Raw genomic sequence first — 27,894 nt, forward strand, 5'->3', positions numbered from 1 at the left:
TGTCACTAGCCCGGACCACGAACAGCCTACCACCTCCATCGGCGCTAGTGGACAGGAGGCCCCCACACAACGACAGGCCACCAGAACCCCACCTCCTGCTGAAGATCAACCACCCCGCAAGCGGAACCTGAGATCACACAAGAAGACAGAGTAGGATGCCAAGACCCCCGCCAGCATAAGATAGCCCCTGATGTCATCCCACTGTCCCACATTGTCACCCTGTCCAACCTTGAACTGCCCCTGCTCCATCCTTCCACAGGCATATGGACAATGCACCTGTGCGACTGAGAACTGGACTCTGCCATGGACATTACTCCACCCCCACCCATCACCGTTTTACTATCATGGACCCATATGCAGCACTTAAAATAAATCACCAATTGCACTTCAAAAATCAGGAGTCTGCTTGTATTCTTTACAAATGTATTACACATAACGGTGCAATAATGTTCAGTCACATTGTGATGACAACATACCAATGTCTATAAGCATTAGTCCATGGGCAAACAAAGCAGCAGTCACGCTGTGGGTCATACAGCTCTGAAAAGGGAAGGGAAAGTCAAAAATCAGTTAAAAGGAACTGGGGGGAAACACAGAAAGTAGAGATGCAGGAGGGCAGAAGTAAATGTAAAATGGCGTGGGTGATTCTTACCTGTGTGCTACTGAAAATACTGTTGTATAACTGTGTCCCTGTTGTCCATGTCGTCCCCGTCGTCTTCCTCCTCTTCACTCTCCACAGGCTCCACAGCTGCTACAACACCACCATCTGGACCATCCTCCTGCAGGAAAGGCACCTGGCGTCGCAATGCAAGATTGTGAAGCATACAGCAGGCCACGATGATATGACACACCTTCTTTGGTGAGTACATTAGGGATCCACCTGTCATATGCAGGCACCTAAACCTGGCCTTCAGGAGCCCGAAGGTCAGTTCTATAATCCTCCTAGTTCGCCCATGTGCCTCATTGTACCGTTCCTCTGCCCTGGTCCGGGGATTCCTCACTGGGGTCAATAGCCAAGGCAGGTTGGGGTAACCAGAGTCACCTATTAGCCACACACGGTGTCTCTGTAGCTGTTCCATCACATAAGGGATGCTGCTATTTCGCATGACATACACGTCATGCACTGACCCAGGGAACTTGGCATTTAGATGGGAGATGTACTGGTCAGCCAAACAGACCACCTGGACATTCATCGAATGGTAATTTTTTCTATTTCTGTACACCTGCTCATTGTCTTTTGGGGGTACTAAAGCCACATGGGTCCCATCAATGGCACCAATGATGTTGGGGATATGTCCAAGGGCATAGAAATCACCCTTCACAGTGGCCAAATCACCCTCCTCAGGGAAAACAATGTATCTCCGCATGTATTTCATCAGGGCAGACAACACTCTGGACAAAACCTTAGAAAACATAGGCTGAGACATCCCTGATGACATGGCCACTGTTGTCTGAAAAGACCCACTTGCCAAAAAATGGAGTACTGACAGAACCTGCACCAGAGGGGGAATCCCTGTGGGTTGGCGGATGGGGGACATGAGGTCAGGCTCCAGCTGGGCACACAGTTCATGTATAGTGGCTCGGTCAAGTCGGTATCGAAGTATAATATGTCGTTCTTCCATTGTCGACTGGTCCACCAGCGGTCGGTACACGGGAGGATTCATCCTTCTCCTCGCAAGTCCCAGCGGACGGTGCCTAGGAAGGACAACATGGAGCACAGAGTCAAGCAACCCACAGGTACGTTCACCCAGCTTGCACAGTACACGAATCGCTATGCATTGAAAGGCATGTATGAGTGGCAATGCAAGGCCTAGGCCTGTGTGACGCAGTAGCAATTAAGCCATGTGGGCCCTTGTAATGGCGGCTGCCTGACCTGAGAAGTGTGACAGTGGGATATGAGGTCAACGCGCTGGCGTGGGACACCGTGGCGGTAGGCGGTCGAAGACCGCAGTGCGAAGGCACATTGGTTAACATTGAACCCTATGGGTCTCAGGAGCCAATGACGATGTGCGCCGGCGGTCGCGGTACGCGCCGGCGGTCGCGGTACGCACCGCGGCAGTACGCACCGCCGCGGGCGTGACCGCCATTTTCTATCTGCTTAACCACTCGAGACCTGACCATACACAGGAGAGGACCTATACTGCAAGTGCTGCTGTGACCTCGGTCTGGAAGACACAATGGCTGCTGCGACTGGGGAAAGGGCCCCTGCCTTCACTTCAGAAGAGTTGGAGAAACTTGTGGATGGGGTCCTGCCCCAGTATGCGCTACTCTACGGTCCTCCGGACCAACAGGTAAGTACACTGGGTGCACGTTGAATGGGCTATGCCTGGGTTGTGTATGGTGGATGTAAGATGGTGGGGTGGGGAGCGAATGAGGAGTGCAAGGCACGACAGATGAGAGCATGTGCCACATGGCAGGGGTGGGGAGGGTGGGGCAATCACATCTAACATGCAGAAAAATGATGAAAATTCCTTTCCCACCCTGTACATGTCAAATAGGTCAGCGCCCATCAGAAAGTCGACATTTGGCGTGCCATCGCCAAGGAAGTCCGGGCCCTGGGGGTCCACAACAGACGGGGCACCCACTGCCGAAAGAGGTGGGAGGACATCCGCCGCGGGACCAGGAAGACCGCCGAGTCACTGCTGGGGATGGCCTCCCAACGTAGGAGGGGTGCCAGTCGTACCTTGACCCCCCTGATGTCCCGGATCCTGGCGGTGGCCTACCCCGATTTGGATGGGCGCGTGAGGACATCACAGCAGACACAAGGGGGTGAGTACCAGCACATTCTGCTATCTTTACACGCAGTGGAGGCGTCTGGGTGGGGGAGGAGGGCTGTGGGTGACATTAGGCCAGGGCGCTTTCTGTAGTGTAGTCCCCTCCTTTAGGCATGGCCCTGTGCCCCCGCCCCCCACCTCTGTAGGGTGCCAAGTACAGCAATCGATGGTCCAGCATCACCCATGTGCGCATTTGTTGTCCATAGACCTGTTGGCCTAGTCACAAGTACTGAGTAGTGTACCCCTATTGCGCGGCATAGTGCATGAGGCTCCTGTGTCTGTCCTCTCCGCCAACGGTGTTGACAATGCATGCACTCAACCTGTTTTTATTTCTCCCCCCACCCTTTTTCTTTATCTTCTTGTGCATGTGTGCATTAGCATCATCAGGCGGAGGAGAATTGGCATCGGAGCACGAGGGAGCTGCAACTCACAAGGCCCCGGTGGGCCATGGTACAGACACCGAGGTCACCAGTGATACGGAGGGCGAGGGGAGCACCACAACGGGGACCCGTGGTGACACCAGCGACACCGACACGTCCTCGGAAGGGAGCTCCCTAGCGGTGGCGGCAACATCCGGGCCCCCGCCTCTACAGGTACAGCCGCCACCCAGCGCACCAGCTCCGCCCTCCCAGCAGCCCCTCAGCCTTCGCTCCGTGCCCGCTCGCCCAAGAAGGCGGGCATCTCCTTCGCCCCAGGCACCTCAGGCCCTGCCCCTGTTGCCCCTGCTGCCCTCAGTGAGGAGGTCATTGACCTCCTACAGACCATCATTGTTGGGCAGTCTACCCTTTTGAATGCCATCCAGGGGGTAGAGAGGGAGGTGCATTGGAGCAATGCATACCTGGAGGGCATTCATTCGGGTCAGGCTGCCCATCAACGATCGTTCAATGCTCTGGCCTCAGCACTGACGGCAGCCATTGTCCCTGTTTCCAGCCTCCCTCTTCTAACTGCCTCCACCCTGTCTCTGTCTCCTGTTCCTCAGCGTATCCCATCCACACCATCAGACCAGCCTGCACACACCTCAACACCCAAGGGCAGCTCATCCAGACATAAGCACCACAGATCACACAAGCATTCACCCAAGAAACACCCAGATGCAGACATGCCAACAGTAACTACCACCTCTGTGTCCCCCTCCTCCTCGTCTCCCTCCTCCCTCCCTGTGACGTCTCCACTCACACCTGCATGCACACCACCATCAGCCAGTACTTCCATCACCAGCACACCCTCCAGTACAGTCCGCACACGTGCACTCACCACCCCCCTGCCATTTACACGTCCCCTGTGTCCTCTCCCACTGTGTCTGTCACCCCCTCTTCCAAGACACACAAACGCAGGCATCCACCCACCCAACAGCCAACCACCTCACGACAGCCTATGTCACAAGCACCTGCACCCAAAGACAGCACACCTGACTCTCCTACAACCACATCCTCTTCCTCCACTCCCATACCCACTACACCTACCCTTTACATTGGTCCTAAAAAAGTTTACCTCTCCAAACTTAACCTCTTTGCCCCACCTGACCCACCCCCTCCATCTGCTAAGAGTCCCAAGAGCACCTCAGCCACCACCAGCCCTGCTTCAAATGTCACCATTGTGCACGGGTTTTGGAGTCCACCCTTTCCCAGCACTGATACATCGGCCAGCAGCAAGGGGACAGCCAGCCCCCCCCCTGGAAAGAGGACCCGTAAAATCAAGGGCCGCACGAGAAGACTGACACGGCTGCCCCCAAGGAGCAAAGTCCTGGGCCGTCACCTGCCACAACAGCCAGGGGAGGAAAGGGCCAGAGAGCCTCATCGAAGGAGGGCAAGGGCAGCAGGGCGGAGAAGTCAGCCAGCAGGGGCGCGGACCAGGAGGGCCCCACAAGCCCCATCCCGGGTGTGAGGGAGGACACCCACGGGCCCAGGACTCCGTCACAGAAGGGTCCAGCAACTGCACGGTCGGAGGGCGACTAAGCATGGAGTCCTGGCCAGGTCTGGCTCCCTTGAATGACTGGACAAGCACCGCTGAAGAGGGCACCGCTGAAGAGGGCCCCGCCGTGCAGAAAGGCACAGCTGAAGAGGGCCCCGCCGTGCAGAAAGACACCGCTGAAGAGGGCCCCGCCGCGCAGAAAGGCACCGCTCCGCTGGGCCCCGCCGTCTCAAGCACCGCTCCGCTGGGCCCTTCCTGTCAAGCACCGCTCCGCTGGGCCCCGCCGTCTCAAGCACGGCTCCGCTGGGCCCTTCCTGTCAAGCACCGCTCCGCTGGGCCCCGCCGTCTCAAGCACGGCTCCGCTGGGCCCTTCCTGTCAAGCACCGCTCCGCTGGGCCCCGCCGTCTCAAGCACCGCTCCGCTGGGCCCTTCCTGTCAAGCACCGCTCCGCTGGGCCCCGCCGTCTCAAGCACCGCTCCGCTGGGCCCTTCCTGTCAAGCACCGCTCCGCTGGGCCCTTCCTGTCAAGCACCGCTCCGCTGGGCCCCGCCGTCTCAAGCACCGCTCCGCTGGGCCCTTCCTGTCAAGCACCGCTCCGCTGGGCCCCGCCGTCTCAAGCACCGCTCCGCTGGGCCCTTCCTGTCAAGCACCGCTGGCCCATTGACAGTGCCGGTTCTGTGTCGAGCTAGTGTTCACGCTGCACTCGGGGCACCCTGCCTCCTCCATTACCTGTGGAGTCTGTAATCCACCTGATGGCCTGTGTCTCTGCACTCCCCAGGATGGCACAGTGGGCAGACCACCCACTGTAGAGACTTGTGAGACTGTGGCTTTGCACTCCCCAGGATGGCACAGTGGGCAGACCACCCACTGTAGAGACTTGTGAGACTGTGGCTTTGCACTCCCCAGGATGGCCCAGTGGGCAGACCACCCACTGTAGAGACTTGTGAGACAGTGGCTTTGCACTCCCCAGGATGGCACAGTGGGCATGGTGGACCCTTCATGGATCTGGCGTCGTGGACTCATGTGGCTGAGGTGCCCCCCCTTCCCTTCCCACTGAGGTGCCTGTAGTTTTGTCATCTGATGCCCCAGCAGTGTTCTCTCCAACGGACTCAGGTCTCCTGTGTGGGCTTTGCCCATGTGTTGATACACTTTGGCCCACGGACAGTGGAAATTTAAGTGACTGTGCAGGACTTATTGCCTATGTTTATCGGTTTCGCAAAGTTCTTACTTGATTTTTTGCAATTCATATTGCTATTTTACCATGACTTCAAAGAACCTCTTTTATACATAAATTTTGTTTCTCACTTTAATTATGTCTTTGCATTATTCCGGGGGGTTTGGGTGGTGTCACTGTGACTTGGTCCTCTGCATTGGTGTGTAGATAGTTGGGGGGGGTCGCATATGTGTGTGCCCGTAAGCTTTCCTCCTCCCCCCTCCCCTGTGTCGTAGGTGCAGTACTCACCGTTGTCGTCTGCGCCGGCGTTCGTACTCGTGGTAGATGAGCAGGTAGACAATAGCTGGTAGGATGTTTAATTCGGGTTCCATGCTGTTCTCCGTCCTCATGGAGTGTGTATAGGTGAGCGTTTTCCCGTTCGTAGTCTGTTTCCGCCGTGTTTTTATCGGCGGGGCTCCCGCCCCGGAAAAGGTGGCGGATTGGTGAGTTGTGATAGTGTGGACAGTACATTGTCTGCCGCCTGCCTGTTGGCGGTGACCGCCGCGCTGTTTGTGTGTCCCGCCGTGGCGGTCGGAGTGTTAAGGTGGTGGGCTGTGTTGGCAGTTCCCGCCAGGGTCAGAATTACATTTTTTGGACTGCCTGCCTGTTGGCGGGTTGGCCGCCGCTTTATCACCGACCGCCATGGTTGGAATGACCCCCTAAGTCTGTCCACACCGGTAGGACCTGTTGGACCAAGCACACAGTGCCTTACCTACACCCCTAACCTTACTGTGGTGGAAGGTGATTGTGGCAGCCTAAACATGACATTATGACTCCCAAGGAAATAGTTGAGACAGATCTCACCCGTTTGTTGTATTACTCAGGCAAGCCCAGGCGAAACCACAAGAGAGACACAAGATACATTTTTAATACAAGAAATTAAGAAACAATCTTCGTCTTGCATATAGAGAATGAGCTGCAATAATTAGGCAGATGAAACAAAGCAAAGTAACGAGCATTACAAACATGGTAAAAAGAATGAAAAATCCAACTATGGTAAATGATTTCTAGATATTCCTACATAACCCTAAGCCTGTACTCAGAGCATAGAGGTGTACCCTCTGCCTTTGCCCGATCTAAGAGGTTAGCCTTAGCCCCCATACTTACAGGTTAGAGCCAGCAGAGCTGCAAGTCAGACCCACCATTCATCCCAGATAGGTCACGTCTGGAGTGCCCTTCTGCCCCTACCGGAGCAGTGCAACATTTATATAATCAAAGCAACACTATGTTAGAGGCACATCTCTGATGCAATGATATGCCTAGGAGTTTGAAGCTGTCTTTAAACAGGCAACACAAGCATTAGGATATTGTGTACTGTGTTTTTGTCCTTGATCAGAATGTACTGATTATATTTTGAGAAAAGGCTAATTAAAACAAGCAACTTGTACACTATATACTTAGAATAATCTCATGCAAGCAAAGCATGTACATGTCACTGCTAAATGGTGATGCATCTAAAACCTATAAAATATCAAATGAAGCTAAAATAGGGAACCAGCTTAGGTTCAAGGGGGCCTCACTACAAACTAAGCAGCCAGCACACTTGCTGTGGTGCCCCAGGCATTTACAAGATCCTCCCAGGCCAAGAAGGGGTAGCTCATTTTATATGAAAGCAGCCTGGACCTGATTAAGTTGTTCAAATTATTTTCACTGAAATGAGTAAGATTTTCCACCATTGCCTCCCTCTGTATCATAAAAGTGTTTTAACTATGTTAGAAATTGTGCCTCTACTTGGCAGGGATATGCACCCTGTTTAAGTAGGAACCACAATCCAATCATGGTAAATCACAACACAACCTTTGCTCACCCTCTGGTAACTTAGCTCAGAGCAGGCAGGCTTAACTTAGAAGACAATGTGTAAAGTATTTGTGCAATAACTCATATATTTAGACAGTGAAAACACCACAAAAAGACTCCACAGCAGGTTAGAAAAACAGATTCTGATTTTATAAATAAAATAAGACTGAAACGACGAAAGTGCAATGTGAGGATATCAAGACACCAATTTTTAAAGAATAAATGCAAAATAGTGCTTAGAAGCAAATAGGGCTCCTGGGGTTACTCTAGGTTGCACTGGACCGGGACAAAGTCAAGGTTCAAGCTTACCGTGATGGAATCCAGGTTGGCCACAGGAACCATGCAGGCCCCGGGGAACAAAGTACCTTTCCTGGTCGAAACAGCTTAATGGGTGGTGAGATGTGCCGATCGGATCCTTAAAGGAATGGCGATGCACTGATCTGCCCCATGCAGTGATGTGTCGGTTCCCAAGGCAAGTACTGGAGCCGTAATGCATTGATTCCAAAGTAGGATGCACTGGGTTTCTCCACTCAGTCTAAGGGTGCATTGATCACTGAAGAGTGGTATGGTGGCAAAGCACGGTTCTTGATGCATCGGGCTCCCAAGGCAAAACATTGGTTCTGAGAGTGATGTGCCGATTTTACTCCTGCAACTGTGTCGATGAACCCGTTCTGCTACATGCAGACAGGAGATGCATTGATTTCCGTGATGCAAGTATCTGGGTCCACTTCCAGTGAACCAGGCAAAGGAGCAGAGGTAGAGACTTTGATGTCTCAAGAAACAGGAAGCAAGCAAACAAGCCCTTGGAGATTCCTTGCTCCCAACTCTCTCTCAGCAGGGTCAGAGAGCAGCAGGCAGCAGGGCAGTACAGCAGAAAAGCAGTCTTCTAGGTCATCAGTCCAGCAGAGTAACAGTCCTTGTTGCAGCACAGGAGTTATTCTGACAGAGTCTAGTTTTAGGTCAGGAAGAATCTGATTTGGTGAGTTTAGAGACCCGGTACTTATACCCAGTTGTGCCTTTGAAATGGGGGAGACTTCAAAGAAGGGTCTTGTGGTGTGGTGTGGTGTGGTGTTTGTGTTGGTGTGTGTTTGCAGAACATGGTGAAGTTGAATGCAAGGAACAACATGCAGTGAAGTGTAAAAACAGTGGTGAAAAGGAAGGACTTGATGTGAGAGATATGCAGACAGAGAATGTGAGAAATTGGGTTGTTGGTTGAGAGGGTGTGAGCCTTTCTCAAGCAATAGCCCCGATCCTTGTCAGGGTGAACAACAAAAGTCACAACAGTAACCAATGCTTAATCCTCTGACAGTCTGGGGAAAAAAGCAGTCAGGTTTATCTTAGAAGCAATATATATTTATAAGTATTCACCCAGCACACAACCAGTAATTAAGTCAAAAACAAAACACAAGAAAAATCCCACATCAATTTAGAATATTAGTGTGAAATTTAATAAATTATTTGACACGAAAGACAAAAATCCAGTCAGTACAACCGGAGGTATACATTCTTAAAGTTTAAAGTGAAAGGTAAAAGATCAAAAGGCCAACCATAGACATCTAGTCGCACGAGACCAGGCCAAAGTTGAGAGTTATGGCCGACTGTGATGAAGTGCAGTTAGAATTAGAAGAAATTTCAAAGAAAAATGTCTGAGAAGGAGAAGTTCAGCAGGGCTAGGCAGCCGGTGGTGTCTGATAAGGAGACCTGGTCGCCAGGGAACCACTAGATAAAGTTGCAGTGAAAAGTTCAGTGTTCAGACTTAGGGCCTGATTTAGATTTTGGCAGATGAATTGCTCCATCAAAACATTGATGGATAGCCCATCCACTGAAATATAAATCCCATAGGATGCAATGAGATTTATATTTCGGCGGGTAGGCTATCCGTCACTACTGTGACAAAGTAACCAGTCCACTGAAATCTAAATCAGGCCCTTAGTCTCTTTTGGAAGTTGCAAATCTCGAACAGGATGAAGATGCAGGCTGCATCCCTGAAGAGCACCAGAAGGCTGGATATCCTTCCACAAAGGAGCCACTGAACCGGATTTGCTGCTGTGGAGAGGAACATAGCAGGAGGGATCGCATAGTCAGGCTGGCTGGCAAGCAATGTAATTTGGGTAGATCAGCGAGCGGGTATATCCCAGTCTCCTCTCAGTTTTCCAAGTCTCAAGTTATGGGCTATCTTGGCACATTTATCCCAACTTCTGAGAGTTCAGGACTAAAGATGCACCATTTGGAGGGTCAGGACTCACTCAGACTGTGTCCAGGTGCAGGTTCAAGATGGTTGAAATCTTTTATGTCCCTGAAGCTCTGATTAGTAAGCAGGGCTGCCAGGAAGGGTGAGGGGGGCACTTTTGTTACTGGGGGGGAAGTGTTTTAGCAGATCAGCAGTTTTAAAAGCACTGCAAAGTTCCTTGTATATCCAACAGTTTTCATGCAACAATAAAAGTGCCAAGATAACTCTGGTGATTAATGTACCTGCTGGAGAGAGATCAGAGTTTTGTCTGGAGGCAATTTTGTCTAAGGTAGTGTTAATATGCCTGCTGCAAAGAACGTGTACCATCCAGATCACAGAACAGTATTTTATGTGCATAGCTCAGTGGGATACTGCTTTTGTCACAGAGATCCTTTGCTACTGTCTAGTTCCTAAGCTACAATAATAATCTAGCACAGTGAGCTGTGAACCGCCATCAAAGAGCTGCATGCAAAATACATGGTACAGGTTTGAAAGTTATTCTTTTCCCACTCTTTGATTATTCTAATTTTCCTAACAGCTGTTACATTCAGAATCCTGAGTTTGTGCTTCCTCAGACCAAGCACTCTTCAAAATTTCTGCGAGCATAGGTGATGTGAATCTTCACCTTTTCGTCCCCTTTGTCTTATGTAAAGTTTTCTGTACACTGATTTACACACACAGTGCTTCAACACCACAGGCTGTTAAGAGAGGCGCTATAAAACAAATTAAATACATGTGAGAGCGGGCCATAGGAAGATGAGAGGCACTGTTTAGAGGGTGATGGTTAAGGAATCATTAAAGAGCCAGAAAGAAAATTGATGTATCCTTGTGCATTGAAAGGTCATCATTTACTATGCTTTAAAAACTAATGGTATTGAATATATAATTAACAATGTGTTGTAGAAAGCACAGTATTATTTGCCATTTTTCCCCAACTTTTCTCAGAAGGGAGAACCTCCAAGCCCAAATGTAGTGGTCAGGCTTGCTTGCTATGCACCCAATGGAGTCCGGTCTGAAAGAAGTTGCCAGGGCTGCTTTGGGTTCCCAGTCCACCCCTTTCAGTAAGCCAGCCAACTAGTGATTGGAGTCACTCTGGTAGTCCTGGGTTAAAGCAGAAGAGATCTCTCAAGTAGCAGGGCAGTCCTCTAAAGGCACAGGGTAGGCTCCTGGTGCAGCAGGGCGTTCACCTCAGGTACACAGCAGGTCACGGACAGCAGCGTAGACCTCTGAAAGTCCTCAGAAGGTCTAGACTTCAACTGAAGCGCAGGTCTGACAGTCCTATTTTATACCTGGTGCCAGCTTTGAAATGGAAGAAACCTCTGGAGCCCCCCTCCCCACCAGAGAAGTGTCTGAAATCTCCTGCCTTCCTACCCTGGTCCCAGGTTAAGATATCTGGAGTCACACAAGGATAGTCTAAAGTTATTTGTATGTGTTCAGGCAGCCTCTTTGAAGTGTAAGTGAGCTGTGCACAGCTCTGCCTCCATCTTGCTAAGATGACCTATCCTGCCACCAGCCATTCCCTCTGTTGTGTGGCTGTCTGGGAGGAATACGCAAAGGTCATCTGCCACTCATACCTAGCCATGTGACCCAGGAACAGGTTGTAGGTACCAAATGGATAGAACAAGAAGTTGACAACTTTCTAAAAGTGGTATTTTCAGAATTGTAACTTAAAATCTGACTTTACCATTAAAGATTACTTTAAGGTACAAGTCCCTAGACACCAAACATGGTATTTCTACCTACTCCCAAACAAACATTATCACTTATTAAATGTAATAAGGTAACCCAATGATATCCTATGGGAGAGGCAGGTCTTACAATAGTGAAAATAAATTTGTGAGCTTTTCACTCCCACAGCATGTAAAATGTAAAACTGCATGTCCCACTTCTTAAGTACAATGTACTCTGCCCTGTGGAATTTTTAAGGCCTAAGAAGTGACTTATATGTAATACAAAGTGTGTTTTAGGCCTGGCAAGGGGCTTATTTTTTCGAGTCAACTTGGCAGCTTAAAACTGCTGCCAGGCTACAGTGGCAAGCAGAGAAAAATCCTTTTATACTGCGCTTGTCCAAAAACAATTGCATCTATTTATAAGCCCAGTACCAGAGAAGGGTTTACATCTCAGTAGTTCTCTCGTTGTTCTCTGATGTTCAGTCTCTAAAGAGGTGTCCCCAGAATGGCAGTATGAGATGTGGCTTCAGTGAAGATAAATCTGCAGAGTTTCCCCCCAGATTGCTACAACAGTGAGAGATTATATTGGGATATGATAAAGGTGGCTTCCAGTCCTTTCCAAGTTTCCCCTTTATACATTTTTAAATGATGAACGTCGACAATGCGCCCTGAAGAAGGTGTATGACTGAAGAGTAGTCTCACAACAAAACACAAGTCGCACAGCAAAGGAGACCTAGCAGAGATGATTAACATTATAATTATCTGAAGATTAACAAGAAGAACACCATTAAGGAACTTATGGATGATAGCATGTAACTGTGTTGAAATATCGCTATGCACATTTATTAAGGAAGGGAACCTATATAGTAAACTGAGAATATATTAACTCTGTGAGGGCTAGGCCAAGCAATTCTTTCTGATGTTTTAGATGGCTAGTTGTATATTGTATGGATACAAAATGAAAGACAGTGATAGTTGATTGTGTTTTTATTTTTGTCTTTGTGTGTTTGGGGTCTAGGGTGCTAGGTGGATGGGTTAGTGAGCTGGAAAGGAAATTGGTATATTAGAGTCAAATAATGAATTTATTTAATGAATAAATGTATAAATAGAAGAATGTATGTCTGAATAAATAAAAAGTGATATGTTTGGATACAATGTGGGCTCTATATTGATATGTTAGATGTTTGAATATAAATTATTGTAAACCATTGAGTGTTTTTGAAATTTAATGGGGCAGGTGTAAGGTCTTTCATTTTGGTAGTCAGGCTAGAGACCCGTGCCAACAGAAAGTGTGATACAGTTTCTGAACTAGGCAGGAAAAGTTACAGATGCTCGCCTGAGGGGCAGATGCCCACAATTGTTTCCCTAGGAGCAGGGGTGTGCCACAAACTCTACTCTGCTAGCAATGTTCATGGAGTTTTGCCACTCTGCACTCTGTTTGGAGACCGGATTTGGCAAACAAACTCCTCCTACCACTGACGGAGCGGGGTTTACCGCAGTGGGCCACTCAGCGCTCACCTCTTTTAACAGGCATCTTCTGTTAAAATGCTAGAACGGGACCAGTGGGTGGTGCACCAATCCAGTGTGAGAAAACATATTTTCTTTAGAATGTGAAAAATTTAGTGACTTTAGAATGGTGGACAAACTTTTGGTCCCTGGATTGGCAATGTAAGGCGGTCAAGGAAAGTTTGCATTGCACTGAGACCTTAACAAGTGCACTGTCAGAGCCTCTTGTTTTCAGCAGACACAGGGTCATGGTGGAGGCCCTTCCTCTTGGACCTTGCAGCTGGTCACAAACAGGGCGACAGGCTTTGGCAGCAGTCACATGTCTTTTTACGGGTGTGCTTTCTGGGCTTTTGGAGCCTTGGTTTGGCAATCCTCAACTGATGTTTCAAGGGCTCTCTCTACTCTGAACACCCCCTCCAGTCTTTACTTGTGTTGAGTAGGCAGGCACGTGCACACAGTGTTCCACAGGCGCCCTTTTGATAATTGTGTTTATGCACAGGACACCCTCTGTGCACACACAGGCCTCACCACTCTGCACTATGGACCAGTGACTGCCCCGTGACTGCATTGCAAGTTTGTGTGCACAGTGAAGCCCTGACCTTGACCTCTGCTCTTGTCTCGTGCTCACTTTGCCTTCAGCCTGCAACCGGACCCATCAGCTATGAGCAGCTGGTGGTGACTGCCCGCCTTTTCCATCTGGGTCTGATCATCACATGAGCAGCGCCAATGCTCAGCTCATCAACTACGCCAGGATGAAGAAGGTGAGCTCATTGTTGCATCTTTATGTTGTGTTTCTGGCAGCTAGGAAGTCATGCTGCACTGTAAACCATACAAGCAGCTGCAACAAAAGACTTGTTTGGAACGCAGTTGTTTTTCTTTGAATTAGGGTCTTCTGCAAAAATGTTGACTTTATATTCATTTATGTCCAGTTCTTTTATACAATCCTTCTCACTGCTAATGAGCCTGTTTTTAAGAACTCCGGTGTTCCTTAGGGTGAAATTCCAAGATTATTAAGATGTCACAAGCAGGAAAGCTGAAATTATAATTGACCCCTGCCTGATTAATGAGTGTAACAGCGACAGTGTCCAGTCAGTGTGCTGCAGCACTTATTTGCAGACACCCACTGGCTAGTGATGGTGTCACCATGGCTGACGCCTACAAGAGGGCAGAGAGCACTACAGCACAGACCACCAGCGGGCAGTTACTGATTAAGTGCTTGTCTCCAGTCTCAAGACAGCAGAGCAGACAATGCAACACCACTGACACCCACTGATCACTGAGTGTGGCTTTGTCTGCCATCCCGGAGTATCATAGCTGCCAAAATGTTATTTCCACAGTGTGTCCTAACTGGCCAAGCAATACTCCATCCGCTCGCAGAACTCCACAGAAATAAACAGAGTTTTTCAGCAACTTTGCGAAATTCTGCAGAGTGAAATTCAGTGAGCTTCGCCCAGGCCCGCCCAGGCCTACTAAGGAGTCTTTGTGAACTACAATAGATGTTGTGCAATACTCTAAGCTGAGAAAGGAAACACAGCTTCAGTCATGCAGCCTTTAAACCTGCAGGAAGCTTGTTTGACAGGAAAGGACCCTACTGTTAAATATTAAATACATCACCCCTAAGTAAGTCTTGTAGCTTCAAAGCAGGGTGCCTCGTATTTAAAAGTGGTAAATGCAAGAATTTAACGGCGTCATGTATCTATGGTGACTAGCCCCCAAGAGCTATTTTCACTGTGAAGGGCTGCAGCTGTCCTATGTGAAAAGCTATAGTGCAGATTAGAATCATGCATCTGTAATTATTGACTTGTGTGCGATATAGAAGGGATTAAACCAATATTTTTACAAATTTATTAAAAATCCAACCAATTGACAAAGTTGGACTTTTAGTAATATTCAAGAAACATGATTTATACTTTTTGGTGCAAAACTGCACTAACACAGTTTTGCACAAAAAAGTTTAGCACCGGCTTGCACCATTTCTGAGCACTAGCCAGGCACCATATTTATGGAATGGTGTAAGCCGGTGCAAAGGGTAGGCTAGCGTAAACAAAAAAATGATGTTAGACGGGTGGGGCTGGCAGTATGAAAGATGGGGGTTTTGCACCAAAGTAAAATAAAATTACTCTAACCAGCCTGCTGTCAATTTCTGACGCAAAACCATCCATACCACATGACTCCTGACTTAGAAAAGACAGGAGTCATGCCCACCACCCTAATGGCCAGCACAGGAGACCAAGGTCCCCTGGGCATTGCCATTGCACCCAGTGCCCTGTAGGGGGGCCCGTTTCAGGGCCCCCAATGGCACTTTAGAAAAAAAAATACTTACCTGTACCTACCTATACTTACCTGGGATGGGGTCCCCCATCCTCTGCTGTCTCTCTGGTGTGGGTGGGGGTGTCCCTGTGGCATTAGGAGGGCACCTGTGGGCTTAGTCCAAGGTGTTCCACCATGGAAATAGGCCCACAGGTCCCCTAATGCCTGCCCTGATCCAGGTGTTAAATAATGATGCAAAGCAAGCTTTGCACTATTATTTGACCCCTCCCCCCCATGTGTGATTTTAGCTCGGGCTAAATATAGCACTAAAGCCCTAGAGTCATTTTTTGCACGGTAACGCCTACTTTGCATCTCATTGACACAAAGTAGGTTTCCATGTCCCAAAAATGACTTTAACTCCATAACTTTGGCGCTAGACAGGTCTGGAGCCAAAGTATAAATATGGAGTTAGTTTTGCACCAAATTTGTGTCACCAAAAAATGACGCAAATTTGGCACAAAACAAGTATAAATATGCCCCATGGTTTCTATAAAGTTACTCTTAACCTGCCTGAGCTTCCAGTAGGCTAATTAGAATTAGCTTGCTGGCAGATGGTCCTGCCAGTGCTTCACCTTAATTGGATATGAAACCTGCTCCCAGAGCAGAAATAATGTGTTCAGCCTTTTCTCTGGAAGACTTTAGTGTGGAGCATGTGACAGATTTCAGTTCAGGTAAAGTAGCTGGGGAGGGTTCAGAAACTTCTTTGTTCCATAGGCTCACAGTAGTCAGTTAGGCACCTACCCAGTGAGAAAGGGAGCTGGTCTTAAACCATTTTGGTGTAACTGAGGAGGAGGGAGCTGCTCTTTTCCCCAAATATACCCGTGGCTGGCACACAAGCTCCTCAGAAGAGCAAAAAATACTTTGTCATGCTTAGTTTGCCTCAGAATGATGCACTGTAGGATCAATCAATCAGCCAATTACTTGTCTTCCGTGAGGGTATCAAGGAGCTGACAGGGTTTCAGTCGAAGGACCAGGGACCAGATGTAGCAATGTCCGAATTTGAGATTCTGAAATTGCGAGTCGGTGCGACTCGCAATTTCCGAATCGCAAATTCGGATGCAGAACGGTGTCTCAGACATCGGTACCGACTCGCAAAATGGGAATGAGCATCGTGATGCACATTTTGCATGGCGCAAACTGCGATTTTCGCAGTTTGCACCATGCAAAATGCTACCTACATCTGGCCCCAGGTTTTCAGCATCTTGCGGAGCGCCTGTATAGTACGGGTGGTCCAGAGTTTCAGGGGGAGGCTGTTCTAAGGTTTTGGCTGTGAAGGAGGAGAAGAAGCATCCTCCTGCTCTGCTGCGTTGTATACAGGGGGTATGGGCCAGCACGAGGGAGGTGAAGGGAAGGTCTAAAGGGCTTGTGCAATCTCATGCAGTGGTTGATATAACAGGTAAGGAGTTGTGCAGGGCCTTGAACATGTGGGTGAGGAGCTTCAACTGGGATCTCCTCTGAACAGGGAGGCAGTGGAGTTTTTTGAGGTGGAGGGGTGATGTAGGTGCAATGAGGGGGATCCAGGATGAGTTTTGCTGTGGGGTTCTGTAAGGTCTGTAGTCTATGAACTAGGTAGGCCTCTATTCCCATGTAGAGGGTGTTTCTGTCACCCAGTAGACTGGTGATGAGGGCTTGGGTGATGAAGTGTCTCACGTTTTGGGGAAGCCACTTGAAAATCTTATGTAACATGAGCAGGATGAAGAAGTTGAAGGATGACACGGCATTGATTTGAGACCTCATAGTGAGTGTGCTGTTCAGGATGAAACCTGGCGTGTTCAGCTGGAGTTGGATTGGGTCCCACCAGGAGGTGTCCCGGGGGAGTTGTCACTGCCGAAGATGAAGACTTCCATCTTGACTGTGTTGAACTTACGGCAGTTATTCCTCATCCAAATGGTGACGTTCATCATGCACTGGTGGAAGTTGGATCTAGCGGGTGGAGTTTTTGGATTGGAGAGAATGAATTGCGTGTCGTTGGCGTAGGATATGATGTTGACTTTGTGTGATCTGACTATGTTGGCAAGGGGGGCATGTAGATGTTGAAGAGGGTGGGGCTGGGTTATGAGCTTTGAGGGACTCAGCAGATGATTGGTTTGGGTTCAGAGGTGAAGTGTGGAAGGTGGACTTGTCGTGTTCTGTCAGTGAGGAAGGATGCAACCCATTTGAAAGCAGCTCCTTTGATTCCTATGTCATGAAGTCTGGCGAGGAGACTCTGGTTGGTGGGATCTCCCGATATCATCTGTGGCTACATTCAGGGCTGTCTTAGTGCTGTGGTTTCTACGGAATTCAGACTGGGAGTCGTCAGTGAGGTGATTGTGTTTCAGGAAGATGATGATTTGTTGGTTAATGCCTTTTTCAATGACTTTGGCTGAGAAATGGAGCAGAGAGATTGGTCTTTAGTTGTTCAGTTCATTGGGGTCCACTGAAGGTTTCTCCAGCAGCAGGGGTCTGATTTCTGTGTGCTTCCAGTCTTCTGGGAAGGTGGCAGAATCCAATTAGGAGTTGAGCAGGGTGAAAAGTTTGAGTTTGATCCTGGATGCTTCCCAGATGTGGTGGGGGCATGGGTTGGATGGGGACCCCGAGTGTATGGATTTCTTGATGGTGATGGTGCCTTGAGTGGTGAGATGGTTCCAGGTAGTTAGCCTTCGGATGATCATGTGTGTGGAGGTATGGCCATTGAAAAAGTCTTCAGGCTTGAGTTGGGGGTTGAATTTTCTGTAGGTCTTGGTGAATTTGTTGTGGAAGAAATCTGCAAGGCTGTAGCTTAGGTCCTGAGAGGGAGAGATTATGATTGTCACAGTTGCAGGTTTGGTGAATTCTTTGACTATCCTTATTGTTGTTGGGATTATTTTCAGTAAAGCAAAGAGGATGTGCTGGAAAGGTGGGAAGAGTGGCTCATTAGAATTTTTTCTCATGGGTTAGGGAGGCTAGTGAAAACTACAATGTTTCAGAGCTGGCAACTCACTGACATCTCATTTGAACACTCTATGGACCTGCGGTAGAACACAAGAGGGCTGAATTGAGCAGATATCAGCAGGACTGCACCTGCTCCCTCTTATACCCAGAACTAAGACGTAGACTCCAAGCATCAGTTGGCTGACCTCAACTGAATGTTTGAACTTCCCTGACCTCCGGAGCACCAGCAGAACCTTGCAGCCAGGGTTTTGAATTTGAAGCAGCTTTACAAGGTATAGTTTCAGCCTTAGCCCCAATAGAAGATTTTGAGTTCCATTAAAGAGGCTCAGTAGTCGATTTAGATTTGGGCTGGAGGCCCGTCATGGCAGTTCCTATCAAAGCTTTCTGCATTTTGGTGCAGGGCTCTGTCAACATGACAAAGCCCTGCACCAAACCGGTTTATTTTTTATTTTTCAAAAGGAAAATCCCAAAGTAGGATTTCCTTTTTGAAAACAAAAAAAGATAATGCCCCTTCACGTCATCTCCTATGGGGCAGGGGGGCATTTTTTGTGTGTTTCACTGTCCCTTATCCACTCGGCGGTGATGGACAGTATAAAAACATGTACATGTCTGCCCATCGTAACTGGGTGGAAGGGCATATAGCCAATTCTCTGACTACCTCTAATTTGACCTTTGAATTTCCTATGTAAATGCATGTTTGTTTTTTTTTGCTTCTCTGAAGTTAAAATATTTTTCTCCTGTCTAAAACCCATCTAAATCTGGAGGTGTTTCATTCCTGGAAAGGGTACTCAGAGAAGTTTGGCTACAGCTGTGATAGAGTAGTCACCACAGTAGCCAAACCTATGGTCTTCCAGCGTTTAAATCAGGCAGGTGGACCACTGTGTTGGCAGGGAGGGAAATTCTAAATTGGCCCCTAATTCTGAAGTCAGACATCTTGACCAGGTGAAGGCATGAATATTACCTGCACAATATGAGGACTTTGGCAGCCACAGTATTTTAATTTCTCCTGCTCTAATCTTTCCCTTCCAAAACCAACACCAAGAACTTTCCAGGGACTATCTGTATTTGAGAGGACTTTGGTGGGTTCAGCCTGCAAGCTGGCCTGCTGGAGGATTTTGACTTTCATTTTTGAGACTACATCAGATGGTAAAATCTTTGACCAGGTCGACACTGTTAGGTATATCAGACCTGTGCTTCATTTTGATTAGCCTGAAATGGTGTGTAGCCCAATGTCGATCAGTTTCTCTGTGCTTTTTTGCCTTTAATCTTAAGAAATTGGTAACTCTAGTTCCCCTAATTGGATTTATGTCGTTTTGGCATCATTTTAATCATGATAGATTTTGTACTTTTCTAGATTTGTTGTGGGATTTTTATTATGCCGTTTGACTTTACAAATATTTTGTTACTGCTAAATACTTCATACATTTTCATAAATTAATTGCCATCCATCCTGAGGTTGAGCCCAGGTTTAAATTATTGAAACTATTTTTTACTTTAACAAGTTTGTGGCCTTAATCCTTGTGGTGGACACTCACTCACCAAACATATTAACCCACTTTCTTACACTAACAAAAATGAAAAGCTGGATAAAATAAAATATATGTCTCTTAAACATTGGAATGAAATGATTTACAAACTCACCAACAAATGTATAATATTATTTAAAGCATCTTATAAAGTAATGTTTTATGAAACCTCTCTGGTTAACAATTATGGAGGACAGCGATAGCACTGGGCAATCTGGCAAGCTTTCATGTATTTTTAGTAATTAGTTCGAAAGTTTCTGTGAAAGGCTTGATCAGTTGAAACCACCTCCTGTAAGGTTTGTTTTTAACCTCAACATGGAATTGCCGGGAATGGTTTAGGGAAACACTGACCACCCGTAACCCCTCACACTGCGCAACTCCTTACCCAAAGAGGTCTTTCATCAGGTTATCTTACAATAAATGCAGATACTCTATAGAAACTCACTAGCCCTTTGCTAATTTAAAAATCCACAAAATACTGCTTACCTGAAAACGTCCATTATGATGCTGCTCAATAATCTTGCTGAAATCACACGTTCCACCATTGGCACAGTCGCACATTTTTACCATCGGGGTCAGGACCGAGCCAGTGTTTCCGTCATTGACGCGTATGGTCAGCTCAACGGGGTTCCTGTTTCGAGGTGTCCAGGTCAGCAAACCATTGTCTGATGGCCCAAGAATCAAAGATATGTAATATGTGAAATAATAACTCTGAAACATGTCAACTTAATGTTATCTGCATTGCCTACAATTTCAGAAGAATGCAGTTTGTAGAAATTAATATACTGGAAAGTCAAAGTTATTTTGTATTCATTGCATGCCAAATGCACTCAGAACAGGCGCGGCCCATCCTTTAGGGCGGAGGGGCCACCCCCCCCCCCACCATTTGCCCCTCATGAAGAGTGCTTGTCAGGCTGAGCGAAGGTCAGCCTGACAGACACTCTTCATGTTCAGCTCAGGCAGTCAGGAGCGACACATGAGCGATTTGCGCAGACTCCTGGCTGCCTGAGCGGAACTTTGCTGGGCTGAAGAGGTCACAGCTCCTATGGACGTGATCTACTCGGCTCAGCAAAGGTGCCTCAAGGCCCTCTCCCTTGGTGACGAAGGGAGCGTCACCCATTGACTTCGACCTCATCGCTTCAGGTTTAAGCCCTGAAGCACCCAGGGTGAGTGTCAATCAGTGACACATCGTCACAGAGTGGAGTGGGATCAGCAGTGTCATTGACCCCATCCCACTCTGTGATGAAGTTAGAACTGCTGCCTTCCCTCATTGGCGGAAGGCAGCAGTCTCAACCCTCCTGGGACCTTCGTGCTGAAGGTAAGTGTGTGTGTGTGTTTTTTTTAAATTAATGTTTGGTGCGTGCGTGCATGTTTGAATGTTGATGAGTGTTGTGAATGGATGTGCGTGCGTGTGTGAATGAATGTGAGTGTGCTTCCCGCCCCCCCCCCTAAAATTGCAGGCTGCCACTGACTCAGAACGTGTTCTTCAGTGATATGGGTTCCCTCTCAGAAGTATAAACGCAAGAGAGTTTATTTTGTTGGTAGAAGAACCATTAGATCGTCCAAGAAACGCATTGAGAATATCTAGGTTTTGATGGCTTTAAAACACGTCAAAAATACCCTCATTCAAGAGACTGTGGTAATTCTGATTGAGGTGGAAATTACACTTTGACTCAGTTTATGTGTAGAAAACGTTACAATATGTTGACGCTTTTTTTAGATTGGGCGAAAGGATGCAGTGTACCATGTTATCCCCATCCGTAATGATGAAACTGTGCACCCAAAAAATTGAGCCTCTGTATTGATAATTTCCTGTATATTATTGTCACATAATTTTACTGTTGCTCTTAGAATGAGGGACCATATCCACAGGTGTTCATGTGGTAAAAAGATGTACTCCCAGAATTAGATTTGTAACAGATTAGTTTGTTTCACAAGTACAAAAATATGAGCTGCCAGACAAACTCACCTTTTCCAATTGATGCGCCTGTAGGTACAGGGTCCACCAAAGAATACGTGATAGTGTCATTATTGGGATCCACAGCAGGAAAAGATGCATTTGTAAAAGTATTTACTTGAACTTCAAGCACAAAGGAACCAACGAACACCGGAGAGCCACTCCCTATTGAAAAGTAATAATAAAAAATCATATTTAATCAAAGATGTAATTCTATGTCTGAGCGTAGATTTGCTATTTTTAAAATTCACAAAAATTAGCAGGAATTCTGCCACGTGTAGGTTTCAATGCCAATTCCTGGAAAGTTATAGGATTTTCCAATCAGGATCCCTTTACAGCTATAAGGAATCGTACACTGTGGAGAACTTTGCACAGGTGGAACTGGATTTCCTGTGCAAATGTATGTTTATTTTTTTAGGTAAAATATTTTTCTCCTCTCTTCAACCCATCCAAATCTGGGGTTGTTTCATTCCAGTTCCCACCCCGGAAAGGGTACTAATGCCAACACTTAATGCCAAGGAATGACCACTTTTCCACGTTGTGAATGGGATTTATTGGTGCAAACAACTACATATTTGTTGTGGTGATCTACACACTCGTAAAGAGGCATACACCTACCAGCAACTGTTATGTGAATCTCTAGCAGGCATAAGTAAGGTAAATTTGATCGTAAACTTATGTTTACATCTCAATATACTTTGGTTAATAGACCCTGATCGGTCCATTGTTTTATGAATAACAAAACTGTGTTTGTGGAGATATAAAATCATTAGATATAGGGCTTGCTCTGTCTATTCTGACATTTCTGTATCCGTGCTAATACCATTTAATTCTCAGTTCTACCGAGGAATACTTGTGCCTTGAGCTCTCCTTATTTCATTTTGTTATGTTACATGCTCCACAAGCAAAGCGAAGTTAGGTCCAAAATGGGCAGGTTATCTGGCAGCAGTAAACGGTGGCGTTGTGGGGACAGGAGATACTACATGAAGAGCCAGATCTTGCAGGTTTTTAGGAACTGGGAAAACATTGTCCTTTTGGATTTTGGTGTCAAGTTTGTTTCAGATATCTATAATCAGGTGGGGGAAGGAGCTAATGGAATTACGTGTTCTCAACAAACAAGAGGATGATAGAGATATGAGCAAAACACAATTAAGTAATTTGGTCACTGGAAGCCATTGCAGTGAATGAAGCACATGGCACATTTATTGTGTTTGTGAGTTTTAGACAAGAGGCATGCGCATGTTGCATCAGGTTAGGAGTGAGCTGGGATAGGTTTAGTGACAATTCCTGTGATCAGTCAACTTTATCACAACATAATAGATGAGAATTGTTTGGGAATGGTAGCTGTGGGAAGAACCCATAGAAAATTCTTAGATGGAAAAAGTCTGTTAAGGTAATTTGAGGTGCCAAGAGAGAAAGACATTGATGAAAAAAACAAGGTATTTGGCAAAGTTAGGTGATTTTAATGGGAGGGACACATGATATAGGCCTGTAGCCAGAAATACATTTTAGGGGGGAACGGCCATCAGCTATGACCAAACATTAATGCTCTGCTCTATAGATGCATTCTTACCCAAATACTGGTTGTACTACTAAACATTGACCCCCAGAATATTGAGGTTCCAAAATAATCAGAACAGAATATTGAAAGGGGAGTGCATATAGAGAAGTATAGGTTTACTATGCCTTACTCCACACCTACACACCTTGAATATATATAAATATATATATATATATATATATATATATATACATATATATATTAACAAATGAAATCCCACTTCAACCGGCTACATCCACCAAACGAGGCTGGTGCGAACAAACGGTAGTGGAGCCCGTTATAAATGCAAAAAAGATTTCTGCCACTTTATTAGAAGACAGAAAGAAAGAGTTGCACCCAACATGTCCACTCCTCAAGCATAAAGCTTTATTTGAACAAAATATTAAATCATTCCAAAGAGGAAACTGATGCAAAAATAAAAAATATATATGTACTCCTAAAATGGCAGCGCGTTTCAACACAGAAGTGTCTTCATCATGGCCCAATTGAAAAAACCTGCTCACTTACCCAGCTAGACTTAAATACCCCTTGTTGATAAACACAGAAAAAATATTACTTTACATAGGATATTTACAATTATATCAAAGGGGGCAACAAAGTAAATACTAAAATACATTTTAAGTAAAATATTTGTAAAGATTAATGCAATATCACCATATTATATACAAAATATTTATTTTCTCTCCAAACCATATATAATTGTCAATGTCACAAAATTGGAAATTCCAATACAAAATAACAATTTTGGGGTGATACCATAACAAATTCAAGAGTGATCCTCATAATATGAATAACAAATATCAAAAAATAATAATATACTGGTATCTAAATGTCACAGGTTATAATCAATACGGGAGCGCCTAACCGGAGAGAACAGAGAAGAATAAAAAAACATTGCCATTAATTAATGTTCAAATTTGTTCAACATGCACATGAAGCTCCTCGTCCTCATTGAGGCCCCCCAGTGTCTTAGACCCAACAAGAATAATTATTCCCATTCCCTGATCCTAAGGAGCCTCTCCCTGTCCCCTCCACGTAAATTCCTCTCAACTCTATCAATGCCTAAGTATACCAGACAATCAGCATCCCTATCATGCATCTTTGACCAATGTCTCGCCACAGGATGTGAATCAGTATTGTAGGGAAGCAGAAAGACAACTTAACAATACAGGGGATTATGAGATAACAACTGTGTTTAATTATAATCAATCGATTGACCAGTATCATAGTAAACTGTTTGATTGGAGAGACAGGGGGTTTCTTAATACAGATGAATATTTGTTTCTCTTGGTTAAAAAGCGGATTGCACAATGTTTTTACATGTTACCAAAAGTTCATAAAAATTATCATCATCCTCCTGGACGACCCATAATTTCTGCCAACGGCAGCCTTTTGGAACATACATCTATTTATTTAGATTTTTTACTTCTACCATATGTGTTGGCCTTACCTTCCTATTGTAGGGATACCATGGATTTTATTTCTAAGATTGAGGGTATTCCTTGGGAACCACATTTTTTGTTGGTTACTTTGGATGTGGATGTAGAGTCCTTATAGACTTGCATCCAGCATGACTTGGGGATTCAAGCGTGTAGCTATTTTTTTCTCGACAGACCACTTAGCAAATATGATCATTCTTTGATGTTCTTAGATATGTTGGATTTCTGTTTAAACAATAATTTCTTTTTATTTGAGGACACCTGGTATCGTCAGTTGATTGGGACTGCGATGGGAAGTTGCTTTGCCCCAAGCTATGCTGGAATTTTTATGGGTTGGTGGGAGGCCACACGGGTATGGGTGGAAGAGAATGAAAAATGGACCAGATATATATCAATGTGGACACAATACATTGCTGATCTTTTTTTGATCTGGGAGGGGCCGCGCCAGGTTTTGGAGGATTTTTTGTATCATATTTCCCAAAATACCCTTCATCTAAGATTTACTCAAAAAATACATCCAACAAGAATGGAATTTTTGGATGTTTTACTGGAAATTGTTGATAATAAATTACAGACAAGGCTATATCGTAAAGATACAGCGGGCAACAGTATTTTACATGCAGCCAGCCATCATCCTACTAGTTTGAAGAGTAGTATTTCTTATTGTGAATTACGTAAAGTTAGAAGGAATTGTAGTACTCTGGAATTGTATAAGGAGGAGATTAGGGTGATTAGGAGACTACAAGTGAGGGTTTATCCTGATAAGGTATTACGAATGGCTTGTGAGAAGGTAACTAATATTAACAGGGAAGCTTTATTGGTCAAGACCGACAAGAAATATAATTCTATCCCTGAAATGAGGATGATTATGATTTATAACATGGCTAGTCCAATGGTTAGGAGGATAGTGATGAGACATTGGCATTTGGTTAAGCATGATCCCATAATTGGGAAAAGATTGTCTCCTTGTCCTCAATTTACGTATTGTAAGGCAAAATCACTGCAAGACATTTTGGTGCATAGCTATCTACGGCAACAAGAGACTAGAAACATTGGTTGGTTCAACCAGCAGAGGGGTTTCGACAAGTGCGGTAGATGCTAGGCATGTAGGAATAGTAAAAATGTTAAGATGTATGAAACAGTCTTTGGTGAGACTAAAAGAATTAACAAAGCTATTTCATGTGTCTCGGATTACTGCATTTATGTATTACGGTGCCCCTGCGGTTTACAGTATGTTGGCAGCACTATTGGCCCTGTCAAAAAGCGGATTTTGGAACATTACAGGGCCATTAAGAATTATGACACCTAATATCCTGTGGCAAGACATTGGTCAAAGATGCATAATAGGGATGCTGATTGTCTGGTATACTGTGGCATTGATGGAGTTGAGAGGAATTTACGTGGAGGGGACAGGGAGAGGCTCCTTAGGATCAGGGAATCGGAATACAATATTCTTCTTGGGTCTAAGACACCAGGGGGCCTCAATGAGGACAAGGAGCTTCATGTGCATGCTGGACAAATGTGAACATTAATTAATGGCAATGTTTATTTTATTCTTCTCTGTTCTCTTCGAATACGCGCTCCCGTATTGATTATAACCTGTGGCATTTAGATACCAGTATATTATTCTTTTTTTATATTTGATATTCATATTATGAGGATCACTGTTGAATTTGTTGATATCACCCCTAAATTGTTATTTTGTATTGGAATTTCCAATTTTGTGACATTGACAATTATATATGGTTTGGAGAGAAAATAATTATTTTGTATAAAATAGGGTGATATTGCATCAATCTTTACAAATATTTTACTTAAAATGTATTTTTGTATTTACTTTGTTGCCCCCTTTGATATAATTGTAATTATCCTATGTAAAGTAGTATTCTTTATGTGTTTATCAACAAGGGGTATTTCAGTCTAGCTGGGTAAGTTAGCAGGTTTTTTCAATTGGGCCATGACAAAGACACTTCTGTGTTGAAACACGTTGCCATCTTAGGAGGACATATATATTTTTTCTTTTTGCATCAGTTTGCTCTTTGGAATGATTTCATATTTTGTTCAAATAAAGCTTTATGCTTGAGGAGTGGACATGTTGGGTGTGACTCTTTCTTTCTGCCTTTTAATGAAGTTGCAGAAATCTTTTGTGCATGTATATATATATATATATATATAGATATACATATATATAAATAAATATGTATATATATATATATATATATATATATATATATATATATATATATGTATATCTATATATATATATATATATATATATATATATATACAGCCAAACACCGAACTCCGTCATGCTGCCGCTCCTCTTTTCCAGCGGGTGCTGCAATACATGAGGACAGACTCACGACGTATAATTCCAAAGAACTGCCAACTCACGCACTCGCGGAGATCATTGTCTATTGATAAAGGCGCTAAACTGGTTGCAAAGGTACATATTTATGGAATGAGGTGTAGAAAATGTATACTTCTCAATATTTTGGGTTCTATATTAGGTCCACGATATTCTGTTTGAGCGATATTCCTGCAATCAATATTCTGGTTTCTATATTCAGATGCACACTGAATGATTCTATGTGAAGAAATACGTGGATTTTTTTAAAGGTTTTTAAATCCTATCTATTAGATGGAATTTAAAGTAGAAGAGTGCAAGGTTGTAAAGTGACCTCACTCACAACTTTGTGTATTTTCTAAACTGTTTGAGCTTTGTATGATGCAACGTGTATTAAGTTCTTTTTTACAAAATATATTGGTTGGCCTCAGCTCAGAGCCCTGTCTCTCACAACTCTTACTTTAGGTGGTGGATGTTTTTGCCTACACACTCAAAATTGTTTTGCAGGAGGATGTCCTATCAGAGACGTTCTCAGGAAATCATCACACCTGAAATGCCTGAAAGAATAAATCTTACCTCAAATAAATTTAGAAAACGTCATCTGCTTTACAAACGGTGTAGTTTCCTTATTTCACCCAACTTTGTCAGTGAAGTTTAATTTAACTCACCCTTAATCTAAAAATTGTATTATAGAGAGCTTGGAGCATATCCATAGAGAACATTTTGGGAACTTACCGGCAAAGA

At 45.3% G+C, this 27,894-nt stretch overlaps 1 protein-coding gene across 1 annotated transcript in view; it reads right to left on the bottom strand.

Annotated features, from left to right (window-relative positions):
- The window catches only part of LOC138295629 (mucin-like protein), a 447,313-nt gene that overhangs the window by 258,549 nt on the left and 160,870 nt on the right, over positions 1 to 27,894 (bottom strand). The window contains exons 10-11 of the mRNA XM_069234035.1: positions 21,816 to 21,968; positions 20,333 to 20,511 (exon numbers count right to left, since the gene is read on the bottom strand). Coding sequence (XP_069090136.1) covers positions 20,333 to 20,511; positions 21,816 to 21,968 — 332 coding nt within the window. The remainder of the gene's footprint in view (positions 1 to 20,332; positions 20,512 to 21,815; positions 21,969 to 27,894) is intronic.

The sequence above is a fragment of the Pleurodeles waltl genome, chromosome 5 (assembly GCF_031143425.1).
Source record: "Pleurodeles waltl isolate 20211129_DDA chromosome 5, aPleWal1.hap1.20221129, whole genome shotgun sequence".
NCBI lineage: Eukaryota > Metazoa > Chordata > Amphibia > Caudata > Salamandridae > Pleurodeles > Pleurodeles waltl.